At 40.6% G+C, this 15,759-nt stretch overlaps 1 protein-coding gene across 3 annotated transcripts in view; it reads right to left on the bottom strand.

Moving 5' to 3' along the window:
- emc10 (ER membrane protein complex subunit 10) overlaps positions 1-15,759 on the bottom strand; it is a 49,068-nt gene that overhangs the window by 14,426 nt on the left and 18,883 nt on the right. For all 3 annotated transcript variants that reach the window (XM_048617471.1, XM_020537344.2, XM_048617472.1), the window contains exon 5: positions 2,980-3,161. In XM_048617471.1, coding sequence (XP_048473428.1) covers positions 2,980-3,161 — 182 coding nt within the window. The remainder of the gene's footprint in view (positions 1-2,979; positions 3,162-15,759) is intronic.

The raw sequence follows: 15,759 nt of genomic DNA, 5'->3' as shown, positions 1-15,759 counted from the left end.
AAACATTCCTCTTATGTTAAGCTTTTCATTCCTGGGATCATTCTCATGAACCTCCACGGCCAGTACATCCTTCCTGAGATAGGGGCCCAAAATTGCTCTCAATATTCTAAATGTGGTCTGACCAGATCCTTATAAAGCCTCAGAAGTACATCCCTGCTTTTGTATTCTGGTCCTCTCAAAATAAATGCCAACACTGTATTTGCCTTCCTGTCTACTGACTCAATCTGTAAGTTAACCTTAAGAGAATCCTGGACGAGGACTCCCAACTCCCTCAGATTTCTGAATTTTCTCCCCATCTAGAAAATAGTCTATGCCTCTATTCTTCCTACCAAAGTGCATGATGTCATACTTTCCCATGTTGTATTCCATCTGCCACTTTTGCCCACTCTCCTAACCTGTCTAAATCCTTCTGCAGTCACCCCACCTCCTCAATACTACCTGTCCCTCCACCTATCTTTGTATCATCTGCAAACGTAACCAGAACGCCCTCAGTTCCTTCATCTAGATCACCGATGTATGAAGTGAAAAGTTGTGGTCCCAACACGGACCCTTGCAGAGAGGCAGTGGCCTAGTGGTATTATCGCTGGACTGTTAATCCAGAGAGCTAGGTAATGCTCTGGGGACCTAGGTTCGGATTCCGGCACGGCAAATGGTAGAATTTGAATTCAATAAGTATCTAGAATTAAAAGTCAAATAATCACCATGAATCCATTGCCGATTGTTGGAAAAACCCATCTGGTTCACTAATGTCCTTTAGGGAAGGAAACTGCCATTCTTACCTGGTCTGGCCTACATGTGACTTCGGGCCCACAGCAATGTGGTTGACTGATAACTGCCTTCTGGGCAATTAGGGATGGGCAATAAATGCTGGTCTAGCCAGCGATGCCCTCATCCCGAGTGAATAAAGAAAAAAAAACACTAGTCATCGGCTGCCACCCTGAAACGGACCCTTTTATCCCTGCTCACTGCTTTCTGCCAGACAGCCAATCTTCTATCCATGCCGGTACCTTACCTCTAACACCAGGGGCTCTTATCTTACTCAGCAGCCTCCTGTGCAGCACCTTGTCAAAGGCCTTCTTGAACTCCAAGTAGATAATATCCATTGACCCTGCTTTCCCTAACCTGCTTGTTAGCTTCTCAAAGAATTTTAACAGATTTGTCAGATATGACCTCCCCTTGATTAAACCATGCTGACTTTGCCCTACTTTATCATGCACTTCCGAGTATTTGGAAATCTCATACTTCTCAACGGACTCCAAAATCTTACCAACGACCAAGGTCAGGTTAATCGGCCTGTAATTTCCCATTTTTTGCCTTACTCCCTTCTTAAACAGGAGGGGTCATATTAGCCATTTTCTAATCCTCTGATACCTTCCCTGACTCCAGTGATTCTTGAAAGATCACCACTAACTCCTCCACTATCTCTTCAGTTATCTCCTTCAGAACTCTGGGATGTAGTCCATTTGGTCCAGGTTCAGACATTTCAGTTTTTCTAGCACCTTCTCCTTGGTGATGGCCACCATACCCACCTCTGTCCCCCAACTCTCTTGAATTTTTGGGATGTTACTCGTGTCTTCCACGATGATGACGGACGCAAAGTACTTGTTCAGTTCATCCACTATCTCTTTTTCTCCATTACTACTTCTCCAGCAGCTCAATGTCCACTTTGCCTCTCTTTTGCTGTTTATATATCTAAATAAACTTCTTCCAATCTTCTTTTATATTTGGCTGGCTTACCATCACATTTAATCTTCTCCCTCCTTGCATAAATTCCTTTTCTTGTGATCCACTACCAACCCGATTTTTCCAGTCCATTGTTATAGTTATCAAATGAAAAGGAAACATTACCATCCCATCCACCATTCTGTTATTTCACAAACTACCATATAAATTGCAGCAGAAAAGGCAAATCAGTGTGTAAGATGAGCCCATTTTTCTGGTCCTAACAATTATGTTTTTGCATATACGCAGTGCATACATGAACCCCCTTTACACCCACAATATGCTACGTATGCATTAGTAGTCAGCCACAACTTTTCTCTCCACAAATGCATATTTTACTTGGGAGTACCTTATAACTTGGCGTAAGGGATCAAACAGATGATACAGGTTGTGATGCAAAGGTATACAGGAGCTTAAACTGTAGACACGTTTGGGTCTGAAGCAGATGACATGGCAACCATCCATCCCAGTGTTTCACTTTTACTCTTGGTGTACAAGTTGATTTCTTTACTAGTTTTTATGACATCTTCCGTTATAGAACAATTCCATGCCCATATGCATACTATCATTCTTTAAACAATACCATTATCACAATGGAAAGTACAATACTAAGTCTTTGGGGCATTTTGAGACTTCAAAATATTGACTAATAGATATCACCTATAGTACTCTTTAAATTTTAACCTTGCCCTCCAAAGAGATCTTGCTGGCTCAGTGGACATTGCACTGGACAGAGCAGGAAGCTCCTGGATGAGAAACTGAACCATTCCAAGCTGTCCAATCACAGCTGGGACATTGGTAGTGGCATTACATTTGGTCTCAGTAATCCTTAGGCTACAGGAAAGATTAAAAGCTGTCACATTTCCTAAGTTTGACACTCAGGGACATCAAGCTCATTTGTACGTCCTCCACAGTCAAAGTCAACCCCACTTACCTCTCATGCTCATTATTTTCCATATAAAAGCATTACGTCTTCAAAAAAAAAAAGACATCCATCAGTACATAGTTGTATCATCTATTTCAATTGCTTTCACCTGGTAACATTCCTGGACATTTACCACCTTTTGGGTGCAAACAGTACAGCTGTTTTTTCCCCTTATATGCCTGTATTTTTTTAAACTAACTTCTACATTCATCATTTGTAACACCTGACATTTGATCTATCCATATAGTAAATAATTTATTTAAATCAGATCACAAGAAAAATACACACAAATCAAACAGAAGTTACAACGAACACACACAAAAAATACTCACGCCGATGCCAAGACTGGCTGCATTAGGTGCACAGTTGTGTTAAATACTTCCAGATCCACATCTTCTACCTCTGCTCCATTGCAGGATCCAGGCACAGTTACAATAGAGATACCAATTATAGTTCCAGACACATCTATGTTAACAGTGATTACATCAGAGAGGTGAGACTCAACCAGAGAACACTAGAGAAAGAAAATTAAAACAAAGACAACAGCATCAGCAGCCAAACTGTGGAAGGAGAAAGTTCCATAATATTTATAGCTTAGAGTTCTGAACTTTTCTTAAACTATTCCAGTGCAGTTTTGATATTTTCAATATATTTTTTCACATTTATTTGTTTTCTGAGTTGGTAACAATCCATCTCCCCACTTGAAGACACTGATACATGCAGTTCCAGAGCTACTGCTAGCCATAAAAAGTTGGCATTCTTCTCACCTATCCAGACTTGCCAAGCATCCACATAGTTCCATATTTCATCAGGAACATAGCATGATAATCAGCAATGGGAACTTTAGCTTGTTGTTACCTTTCCCTGGCCTAAGGGTCCAAGAGGCTGCACCAGTGAGATTAAATATTGCAGTACAGATTTGCTGCTGTGTATTAATTGGCTGCATCTACTAGCGTTTTGAACCATTAAGCTATCATGAAAGCTCAACCTCACTTCCAGTCTGAAGACTATTTTGCAGACTTCTACAGCGAACATATAGTCAGACACAAGGTGGTGTACTCTTAACAGCTAGATCATTGCAGGGTACTTCAGGGCAAACATATCATCAGACATAAACCGTACCTCTACTGTTCAGATGTTATTACACACCTCTGAAGCAAGTGGGATTTGAACTCAAGCCTCCTGGTCCACAGATAGTGGCACTACCATTACACCACAAGAACACATCAGGTTTATGCTCCATGTATTGGCCCAGTAAAGAAATGTTTATGCTAGCATCATAGAAGAGGCTCAATCAGACTTGCAAACCTTTTGGCTAGAGCTACTGAGCAGCCCCATCACAGGACTAACAGACAGTTTGTTACTTATAATAAATAAAACAGACATTATAGTTTTTTTTTTTTTAAAAAGTTGTCCGCGTGTCTAGGCTGTCACACTGGCGACAGGTTTTATGCAAACATAAAATGGAAGAGATAGAAGATTTCTTGAGGCACAGATCAAGCATATGTTGTTTCACCTAAAAGAACACTGTAAAGACTACTGGGTGATTGAAAAAGCTGCATTTCATATTGTTTTGACAAATAATTAATGACATTTTCAAATTCAAATTCATACTTACAATAATGAGCATCATGAAAACAAAAATGATGCAGATACTGGAAATCAGAAATAAGAACGAATGACAACATCCAAGGAGACAATGATTCAAGTATGTTCTTTCTGAGAACATGAAAGCTTTGAACTAGCCTCCATACTCAAAACACTAAGTGACCGATTCTCTTCACAGATGTTTGACTGATTCAGTGCACCCACCATTTTCAGCTTATGCAAATAATGAGGTGCTTGATAAGGAAGATTATGTAGTGCAAAGAGGATGCATTACTGTGCTGGAATATTTTATACATTGTTAATTATGAAGGAAATAATGATTAAAATAACCATAACACAACAGAAAATATTTCAAATTACAAATTAAGTGAATTTCTCTGATCTACAAGACAAAATACACCAGAAGCTTATTATATAGCTGAAAGGTTCTAAATGTAGAGAATAGATAAGAACAATATGAATTTTTAAAAATTTGTTTTGTTGAAATTATATCAACTAGATCTACTATGGCATTGCTCATGGAAATAAGCAGGTAAAAAGTACGATATTAGACAAAGTTGAGCTGTGCCCCATTCCTAAAAATGTTGCTTAGTTCAAATTTAAATGAGGCACAAAAATGGCTGCCTACACCGTGAGTTTCAACGAAAATTATTTAAGTTCTGTCTTTGAACCTCATACCTTTTCTTAACTATAAAGTAGCTTTGAAATAGCTGCTGTAAAATAAAATGCCACACACTTATGCTTGGAAAATATGTTGAGTATTGAATATATTTGTATGGACCATTTTGTACATGGGTAAAATTCAAGATTTTTAAAACAATTTGATGTTTGCATTTTGAAGAGGCAAGGGAGGGCAGCGAAAGAGAACCTGTTTTATGCTGCCGTGTGCAGCTGTTTCTACCATGTAGCACTGTTCAGTAACGGCATCAATAGAAACTGAAAATGGAGAGACAGCCAAGCAATTACAAAGCACATGATGGAACTGGGAACACCATGTTTTGTGATGCATTTGTTATATTGGCTTCATATCGAGATTTTTACGAAATTGAGTTTGAAGTAACATGGAGATTACCAGAGTTTTTTTTTTTAAAAAGAAGTAATTCAAAAGACACAATGGAATTTCTTTTATCTAAGGCATTTCTCGGAATCCACATGGTTCTGGATCATTGCTGATCTTAGTTGAACCCACTTCAGAGAAAATACCTCACTGTTTTTGAGACTGAATTTTTTAGATCTTCTGTTTTAACTGTGTTTGCAGGCTTGGAGATGACTTTGGGTTTTCAGCTTGGGGTTGGGGTAGAAAAGCCTGCTACAGAACAAGCTGCTCACCTTCTATCGCATGTTTCTAAAGCATTTTTGTGGTGAGTTCGGTGTGAAGCCTGACTGTCCTCTTCAACAACGATTGAGAGACTTCTTGATGTTGTGTTTTCTGAGTAAGCTGCATCTGCAAAGATCCCAGAGACAATTTCCTGTGTCTGGTGACACCCATCTACATATGTCAGAACTTTCATCAACAGCTATTTGATCTCTCAAGTTTGATCCCTTTTGTCTTCAAGACTTTCGTTGGAAAGTTTTCCAAAGTAAATCCCTACAGAAAGAAATATTATTGTGCATGTGAGTGTGTGCATGTGCATGCACTTTTGGTTTTGGGTAAACATTTATATTTTCATTTTAAAAACAAAATGGCTTAATCATTTTTGAATCTTCATTGAAAAACACTTTTTTTTTTAATTTCAGGTCTATTTTGGAGAAAGCATACAATTCACCATATTGGGAACTGGGTCAAACATCCAAAGTGATTTTGTGACTCCTGCAATAGATGATTACAGAAAGACAGTGCGCATCTCCCATCTCAGTCAGTAACATACTCCTGCTAATAGAAGGTAGGTATTAAAGATTACAGTTAGTTTGGAGGTTCACCTATGGAACTGAATCATAAAATAAAGTATCATATCTAAAGCACACCATGAAAAATGCAGGAATTAATATTTCCATTGCAAGAAACATCAAGTTAACTGGAAGCGCACCCCTAATGAAGATCTCAGTCCTCCAGAAAACCGAAGTTTAATGCATGTTGCTGGGATACTGTAAAGGAGCTTTGTCTTTCCTAACATTACTGCAACAAAAAGAAACAGGACAGCTGTGCAGCTTGCTGGCTTCACAGCTCTGGTCTTTGAGAAGTGCAATAAAAGGAATGCAGTTTGGCGAAACAACAGGAGCCTTTTCTTGCTCCTATTTCATATGGCCTCAAAAGGACATTCAACCTTAACACCCAATAGTACAAAAGCTTCCTGATTATACTAATTTACTGTCTATCACTCCTGAAGTATTCCCAATATAGCACAGTTAGTTAGATACCAGTCACATAGAACATAGAACAGTACAGGCCCTTTGGCCCATGATGTTGTGCCGAATTTTTACCCTAATCCTAAGGTTTATCTAACCTCCAACCCTACCTTATACTATCAACCATATGCCTATCTAATAGCCGCTTAAATGCCCCTAATGAGGCCGACTCCACTACCCTCTCCGGCAATGCATTCCACGCCCCTACCACTCTCCGAGTAGGAAACCTACCTCTGACGTCTCCCCTGTATCTACCTCCACTCACTTTAAAACTATGCCCCCTCGTAATAGCTACCTCCACCCTAGGAAAAAGTCTCTGGCTGTCTACTCTATCTACACCTTGAATCATTTTGTACACCTTACAGCATTTTGGGCCAATGAGTCATTCTTCAAACATGAGCCCAAATCATATTATTAGGTCAGTTATCAGAGGCATTGCTACCATGTCTATAGCTGACCTCTTAGCAGACCCCATAATCAAGTATTTCACAGAATCATTCAACAGGAAGAGCAGTTAACATGGTTAATTTATCCACTCCTTCACCCTGGACTGTTGTCGTGTCCCAAGTGCCATACTGGTTGAAAATAATTGGCCCACCAGAGATCATTAGTTGAAAGAAAACAGAAGTTGCTGGAAAAGCTCAACAGGTCTGGCAGCACCTGTGAAGAAAAATATCCTAGTTTACATCTCAGATCCAGTGACCCTTCCTCAGAATGGGACCTGAAACGTTAACTTTTTTTTTCTTCACAGATGCTGCCAGACCTGCTGAGCTTTTCCAGCAATTTCTGCTTTTGTTCCTGATTTACAGCATCCGTAGGTTTTTTGGTTTTTATCAGTTGTATGTCTGACTCAATTCCATCTTAGCTTTAAGCACTGACCCATATGATGAGCTGTCATCAAGAAACCTTTCAAAATTTTACAAAAGGGCAATGATGAGGGGCAAATTATGTGGTCAATTCCAATAAATAGGTTAGCCAAGGGGAACACACTGTATCCCCTTAAACGACTAGCAATCTGACCACTCACAAGAAGATGCCAAGATGACTGTATCCAGAAAAAGATGATGGTACCCAGAAAAGATTGCAAAGGAGTGGTAGCATCTGTTTTTAATTTAGATCATTGCCAATGTTCCCTGCAGCTTCTTCACTACTAATATGGTAATGTGGAAATGATACATAGTAAGAAAATACAGGATATATCCTGTTAAACATGTGGTTAGCTAAATATATCAAAGCTGGCAAGCAGACATACAATGACATCACCTTACTGGGGAAGGGAAAACATGCTGTCCCAGTCGCTAACATCTTGGAAAGAAACGTACCCATATATCGCATTTCACACAAAATTCATCACATATTACATGTGACACTTGTTCCAAACATTAAACTTTTGTCCTCTTCCACAACCTCCCAACTCTTGGCAGCATATAATTCCACAGGCACAAGAACTCTCCTGCAACATATCCAGACTAGAGAGCCTGACTGATCGATTTGATCACAGGTGTGTCCCCATCAGTGCATGATTCCATTGCATAAGATCACAAAGCCATGATAGGACTGGGAATAGGAGCCAGTAGGCAGCAATCAGGAATGGCATCAAGGTCAACTTTACATTCCAACTGCTGCCTGAAACCAGAGCAACTCAAGACGGGGCAAGGTCAAATCCGGGACCTGTATCTGATGGGTAAAGAGGAACAAATGGTTCAAGAAACTGATTTTCATCTATGTTCGCCTGCAGTGGGTGATGGGAAGAAAGCCTGTAGTTACTGGTACTACCTGCATCACCCTATTGAATACAAGCGTCATAAAGTACAGAAACAGACCTTCAGTCCAACTCATCTGTGCTGACCAGATTTCCTAAATTGAACTAGTCCATTTGGCCCATATCCCTCTAAACCCTTCATATTCAGGTGTCTGTCCAAATGTCTTTTAAATGTTGTAACTGTACTTGCCTTCACCGCTTCTCCTGGCAGTTCATTCCATATATGCACCATCCCCTGCGAAAAAAATGCTCCTCAGGTCTCTGAAATCTTTCCCTCTCCCTTTAAACCAATGCCCTCTAATGTTAGACTCCCCTACCCTGGGGCAAGACATTGTCTATTCACCTTAACTATGCCTCTGAATTTTATAAATCTTTGTAAGGTAACCCCCCACCAGCCTCCTATGCTCCAGGGAAAAAGGTCCCAGCCTATCCAGCCTCTCCAGGCTCTCCCTATAACTCAAACCCTCCAAGTTTGGCAATATTCTTGTAAATATTTTCTGCACCCTTTCCAGCTTAATAAAATCCTTCCTATAGCAGGGCAGCCAGAGTTGAATGCAATAGTCCAAAAGTGGCCTCACCAATGCTACATACAAAGCAACATGACATCCCAACTCCTTTACTCAATGCTCATACCAATGAAGGCAAGCATGCCAAACACCTTTACCACCCTGTCTACCTATGAAGCTACTTTCAAGGTGTATGTGCACCCCCCCGGTCTCTGTCCAACAACACAACCCAGGGCCCTACCATTAACTGTGTCCTGGTTAGTCTAACCAAAATGCAACATTTTGCATTTATCTGCCACTCCTCAGTCCATTGGCCTAGCTGTTCAAGATCTCTTTGTACTCTTAAGTAACCTTCTTCACTGTCCACTGCACCACCAATTTTTGTATCATTGGCAAACTTACTAACCATGCCTCCTATATTCTCATCCTAATCGTTTATATAACTGAAACAACAGTGGACCCACTACTGATCCTTGCGGCACACAGCTGGTCACAGGACTCCAGTCTGAACAATCCTCTAACACCACCCTCTACCTCCTATCGTCAAGCCAATTTTGTAGCCAATTAGCTAGCTCTCCCTGGATCCCATGTGATCTAGCCTTACTAACCAGACTATCATGCAGGACCTTGCTAAAGTCCAGATAGACAATGCCTATTGCTCTGCCTTCACCTATCTTCTTGGTCACCTCCTCAAAAAACTCAATCAAGTTTGAGTTATGCGATTTCCCACAGACAAAGCCATGCCAAATCCCTAATCAGACCTTGCCTTTCTAAATTCATGTAAATCTGTCTCTCAGAAACCCATCTAACAACTCACCCACCAGTGACATCAGGCCCACCAGTCTATAGTTCCCTGGCTTTTCCTTGCAGCCTTTCTTAAATAATGACATAAAACTAGCCACTCTCCAGTCTTCCAGCAGCTCACCCATGAATACGTGGCAACAGAAGGAGGAAGAACAAAGCATATAAAGCGGATAAATGGAGGGCAGTGAAAAAGTGCTGACAGCAATGTTTTGGAAAACCACAGTATATTTATGAGTTTAAAAAGGTGCTTCAAAAATTTAAAGCGGAAGTAAAATATACCGAATTACACCTAATTTCAGGCTGCAGAGTTTTGAATTTGACAACTATACGTCTCTTTCTCTCAAACGCTAGTGTACAGTTCAGCCAATGCCACTCATTACATTGTCCAAACGGCCATTTGTAACACAAGTCCAGTCCGCAAGTGTTGGCAGGATACAGGTTTCACAGCAGATCAGGGATCCTGTCCTCATCTTGCGTGCAAAACTTTTCAAGCAGAAGTCACTTGGAAAATAATTAGAAGCAGTGGCTTTGATCCCAAACTTAGGATCAGTAAGTGAATTGTAGCACACAAAGTAAGTTCTACAAGAAACATATGCACCTCTAGCCACTAACCAGTCAGGGGAGGGTCGGCACAGTGGCTCAGTGGTTAGCACTGCTGCCTCTCTATGCCAGAGGGCTGGGTTCGATTCTGCCCTTAGGTGACTGTCTATGTGGAGTTTGCATGTTTTTCCCCGTGTCTGCGTGGGTTTCTTCCGGGTGTTCCAGTTTCTTCCCACAGTCCAAAGATGTGCATGTTAGGTGGACTGGCGGTACTAAATTGCCCATGTCTTCAGGGGTATGCAGGCTAGGTGGATAGCCATGGGAAATGCAGGGTTACAGTGACAGGGTATGGGATCGGGTCTGGGTGGGATGCTTTTTGGAGGGTGATCTCAATGGGCCGAATAGCCTTCTGCCACACTGTAGGGATTTTATGATTCTAGCTCAATACGTAGTCTTATAGAGTCCAGTTTAAGGCTTTTGGTTTTCCCCATTTGCTCACATTTTACTGACTCTTCACCTAGCTTTCTTGATTAGAAATTTTATGGATAATGTGTGCATTCCCTGATGTGCATCCTTCCTTGGCATATGAATTAACTGAAAGCAGATTTTCTTTTGGTGGACAGGAGTGAACAGCTATTCTTCACACAAGTTTAGGCAGCAGGTGGTGATAGGTGATTTAATCAACAAAGGCTCCATGGATGAGTGCAGTCCTGATTGACCCACTATCCATATCTGGAAATTGTTCCAATGCAGACATGCTAAACAGCCATCAGAAATAGCCGCTTTGTCCAGTCTACTTCAGGTCTCTTGAGCATCGTTTTATTTTAATTGCTCCACTATTGGTAGCCATGTCCGCAGTTGCCAGGGCCCCAATTTCTGCAATTCCTCCCCTAAACTTTTCTGCCCCCTCTGCTCTTTTAAGATGCTTGTTAAAACCAAGCACTTTAACCAAGCTTTTGATCATCTGCTCTAATCTCCTAATAGACTTAATGTCAAATTTTGCATGACAATACTCCTGCAACGTCAAAAACATTTTGTGTTGTTAAAAAAAAAAAATCACGATATGAATACAAATACCTGCTCTGCAACCTGTAAATGAAGAGAGCAATCCTAGCAGCTGAATATCAATATCAGTTGACTTTGCAAAGAACAGAAACCAAACACAAGATTCGCAATTTACGTGGCTGAGCACTGCATTAGACTTTTACCCACCAAGGCCACAGCAGAGCATGAACAAGAATTCCAAAGCAGCATGTCTGAACAGGTGTCCTGGTTTGTCCTTTTCCTTGTAGTAGAAAAGTAGAATATACTTCCACTTTAAAATATAAATGTCAAATTCATATTTGCCCATTTATATAACAGGCTCCATTTGGGATGGCAGAGAGTCATTCATAAGCACTGAGAAAGCACTAGATTAATTTGTGATACACAAGGAATAAGCTTACAGTACAAAGGAAAGATTAAAATAGTCCGATCGGGTCCTGGAATACATCCTAATTGGACTCAATTTCTTTCCCCCGCTTATCTCGTTAGCATATTTCTATGCTTGGCAAATGTGCCAGAGAAAAAGTGACTTAATGGAATCTTGTCTCCTGACTGTAAATGTTGACTGTGTGGCATTTGGTGAACAGGGGCAGATATGATCATATTAAGATAGATCAAGTGTTGAGACAAGTGTGTGAATGCTGATTCAATCAAAGCCCCATGTGAGCAGTTAAAATAGAAGCTCAGTGATCACAGTGAGTAAAATAAGAACTTGCACTTTCAAGACCGTCACCAGGGAGTGCATGAAGCTGAAGTTAGCATACAAGCTGATTTTTTTTTTTAAAACCATTTGTGTTTAGTATAATGTATGCTTTATATTTTCAACAAGCATTTCTTCTTTTTAGGAGAGGGGAAAAAAAAAAAAAAAGAGAAAGCTGTCAGGACAAAATGGTTTTAATTTTTGTGTATACTACCCCCTTCATGAGTATAGTTCTTTTGTTGGAATTGCTTGATGTTTCATTAGCCTTGGTCCCACACTCTGCAGTTTTCAGTAAATCCACAATGGAATGTTCAGTCCCTGGTTTGAGTGGTGAGTCACACAGGCCTGTTAAGACCAAGGTTAATTGCCTACTCCTTGTTACTAAGCTTGGCAGCTGTAAAACAGTTAAAGCTGGTTTCAGCTGTCCAATGAAACAAACTGCAGGAGGAAGAAATACAGGAGGATGAACCACTCACAATACCTACTCACCTCTTTTTCAGCAGTTCCGTGGGATCAAGAATGACCTGGTTCCATACTATTTCAGCACGGTTTTGGGATGGTTGATAAGTCCAATGCATGATCTGCACACTCTACAACAATGCACAGCAGATTGCACTTGAAAGGTTGTAGATGAGTAGTATGGAGGTTTGACAACTTGTTGCTGCCCTGTCCTCATCTTTGTGTCACCTGCAAACTTAGCAATAGTGCCCTTCTCCCAACGGTTCCTTCTTCCATACTGTTGTGATCTCAACACTGACTCCTGCAGAACTCCACTACTCATGGGCTGCCATCCTGAAAAAGACCCCTTTATCCCTACTTTGTCTTCTGCCAGTCAGCTAGTCTTCTATCCACGCCAGTATCTTACCACTAACACCTTGGGGTCTTATCTTGTTTAGCAGCCTCCTGTGTAGCACCCTGTCAAAGCCTTCTGGAAATCCAAATAGATAACATTCTCTGGGCCCTCCTTTGTCTGACTTGCTCATTATCTCAAGGAATTTTAACAGATTTGTCAGGCATGACCTCCTCTTGATGAAGCCATGGTGATTCAGTCTCATTTTACCATACACTTTCAAGTACTCTGCAATCTCATCCTTAATAATGGACTCTAATGCTAACAACAGAGGTCAGGCTAACTGGACCACAGTTTCCCGTCTTCTGCCTCTCTTCCGTCTTAAACAGGGGTGTTACATTAGCCATTTTCCAGTCCTCTGGGACCCACTCTGACTCCACTGCTTCCTGAAAGATCACCACCAATGCCTCTACAATCTCATCAGCGATCTCCTTCATAACTCTAAGGTGTACTACCTCCGATTGGGGTGCTTTATCCACCTTCAGCTCTTTCAGCTTCCCCAGTACCTTTCGCTTAATGGTGGCCACCTCACTCACCTCTGCCCCCTGACTCTAAGTTCTGGTATCCCAGTGAATTCTACTTGAAAACTGATAAATAAGTACCTATTCAATTCGTCCATCACTTCTTTGTTCCCCATTAGCCTAATTTTCCAGTGGTCCAATGTCCATTCTTGCTTCTCTCTTACCTTTTAGATATCTAAAAAAAAAACGTACACAATCTTTTATATTACCAGCTACTCTCAAATTTCATTTTCTACCCCCTTATTACTTTTTTTTAAAAAAGTTATCCTCTGCTGGTTTTTAAAAGCTTCCCACTGATCTTCACCACATTGGAAGCTTTTCCTTTTGCTGTTGGCCATGCTGGCCTTGCCCTCCCCTTAGTATGTTTCTTCTTTCTTAGGATGACTTTCTGCTGTGCCTCCCAAATTATCCCCAAACCCCTGCTGTTGCTGCTCCACAGTCTTCCCTGCTAGGTTTCCCTTCCAATCAACTCTGGCCAGCTCCTTCCTCATGTTTTTGTAGTTGACTTTTCTCAGTTGCAATACTGTTACATCTACTTCCAGCTTCTCCCTCTCAAACTTCAGGCTGAATTCTACCATATTATGGTACTGGTCCCTAGGAGTTTCTTCATCTTAAGCTCCCTAATCAACTTCATTATACATCAGCAAATCCAGAATTGCCTGTTCCTTACTGGGCTCTACTATAAGCTGCTTCAAAAAAAAATTTTGTAGACATTCCACAAATTGCTTTTCTTGAAATCAGCTACCAAGCTGATTTTTCCAGTCCACTTGCATATTGAAGTCTTCCATGATAATTTTAATAGTGCCTTTCTAACACACCTTTATCTTCTGATTTATTTTCTTTACTACATCCTGATTACTGCTCAAAGGCTTGAACACAACTCCCATCAGGATCTTTAGGTAGATAGCCAACAGCTTTTCCCCACGGTAGGGGAGTCTAAAACTAGACAGCACAGGTTTAAGATGAGAGAGGAGAGATACTAAAGGGACCAGAGGGGCAACTTTTTCACACAGAGTGTGGTGAGAGTCTGGAATGGGCTGCCAAGGTAGTGGTGGAAGCAAGTACAATTTCATCATTTAAGAAACATTTATACAGATACGTGGGCGGGATAGGTATGGAGGGATATGGACCAAACACAGGCAAATGGAACTCGTTTAACTGTGAAAACTGGGTGGGCTGGCCGAGAAGCCTGTTTCATGCTGTAGGCCTCTAGATTTCTATAACTCCACCCAAACAGTTTCTACACCTTCCAACTCTATATCACTTCTTGCGATCAATTTAATTTCAGTTCTTCTTAACAAGGCAACCTCAGTCCCACTGCCTATCCTTTCAACAAGACGTGTATCTTTAGATATTTAGTTCCTAGCCCCGATCCCTACCAGGGATATCTCTATGATACAGCATCATAACTGCCAATTTCAATCTGCACTATAAGTTCATTTACCCTGTTTCGGATACTGCATGCATTTAAGTACAACACCTTGATTCCTGTGTTGACTGCCCCTTCTCATAGTTGTCACCTCAACTGCTTTGCCTGAACTTAGATTCCTGACACTTTCCACACTCTCTATTCTGTTACTTGTACTGGAAACTTTAATAACCTCTGTAAGCCCTTCCCTCCTTTAACTTTTTCCATAATCTTCCATGCCACTGAACACACCCCTCCACTCCACTATTTAGAGACAGTAAATATGTGATCTATCAAGCCAAGTTTAATTCTGGCACCTGACTTGTCCAATATTAATATCAGCTAGGATCATAACATCCTGCTCCACTTGTCTCTTCAATGGAAGTTTTAATAGTAAGAAGGACAGCACTGAGATACATAACAGAAAATGGCATTTTTACATTTTCCAAAATAGGAAAAGGGATAGCATTTTTAAGAATAATATATTAAAGTGGTATTTTATCTTTCTCATGTTTCAAGGCTTCAATACTTGTCATTTCAAAGCCTATCAGATCAGTACTAGAATGTGGAAGGACAGAAAGGAAGAAATAGTCAGCAAGTCCTAGCAGAATAATAGGGAAAAAATGAAGACATTCAAACTATACAAGTAATCACAGATAGCCTGATAGCCTGACCAGCAATTGAAGAAAACATTCAGTTGCACAGTTAACAAGAGTGGATAGATTTACCAACAAACAGATTCCAAAGCATTACCATCTATTAGACATGTATTCTCTTTCAGTCTTTATTTGCTAAATTTTGTGAAAAAGGGTGTTAAATTCACACAAGGGTTAGCAGCCTTGGAATGTAAACTGCTACCTTGGAAAGATGGCATCCCTGGTGGTGGTGTCACAAACAAGTTCAGATTACTGAGCAACCAGACATGAACCAGCAATAAAGTCTAAAATTGAACAAACTCCCACTTCACTCAACAATCTTTGAACTCAAGGATTTTGATCTAACATAAAACTTCAAAAATATAGA

The sequence above is a fragment of the Rhincodon typus genome, chromosome 37 (genome assembly GCF_021869965.1).
Source record: "Rhincodon typus isolate 14 chromosome 37, sRhiTyp1.1, whole genome shotgun sequence".
NCBI classification, from domain to species: domain Eukaryota; kingdom Metazoa; phylum Chordata; class Chondrichthyes; order Orectolobiformes; family Rhincodontidae; genus Rhincodon; species Rhincodon typus.
Note: the sequence above shows the minus strand (reverse complement) of the source record. Positions and strands in the feature narration are given on the sequence as shown.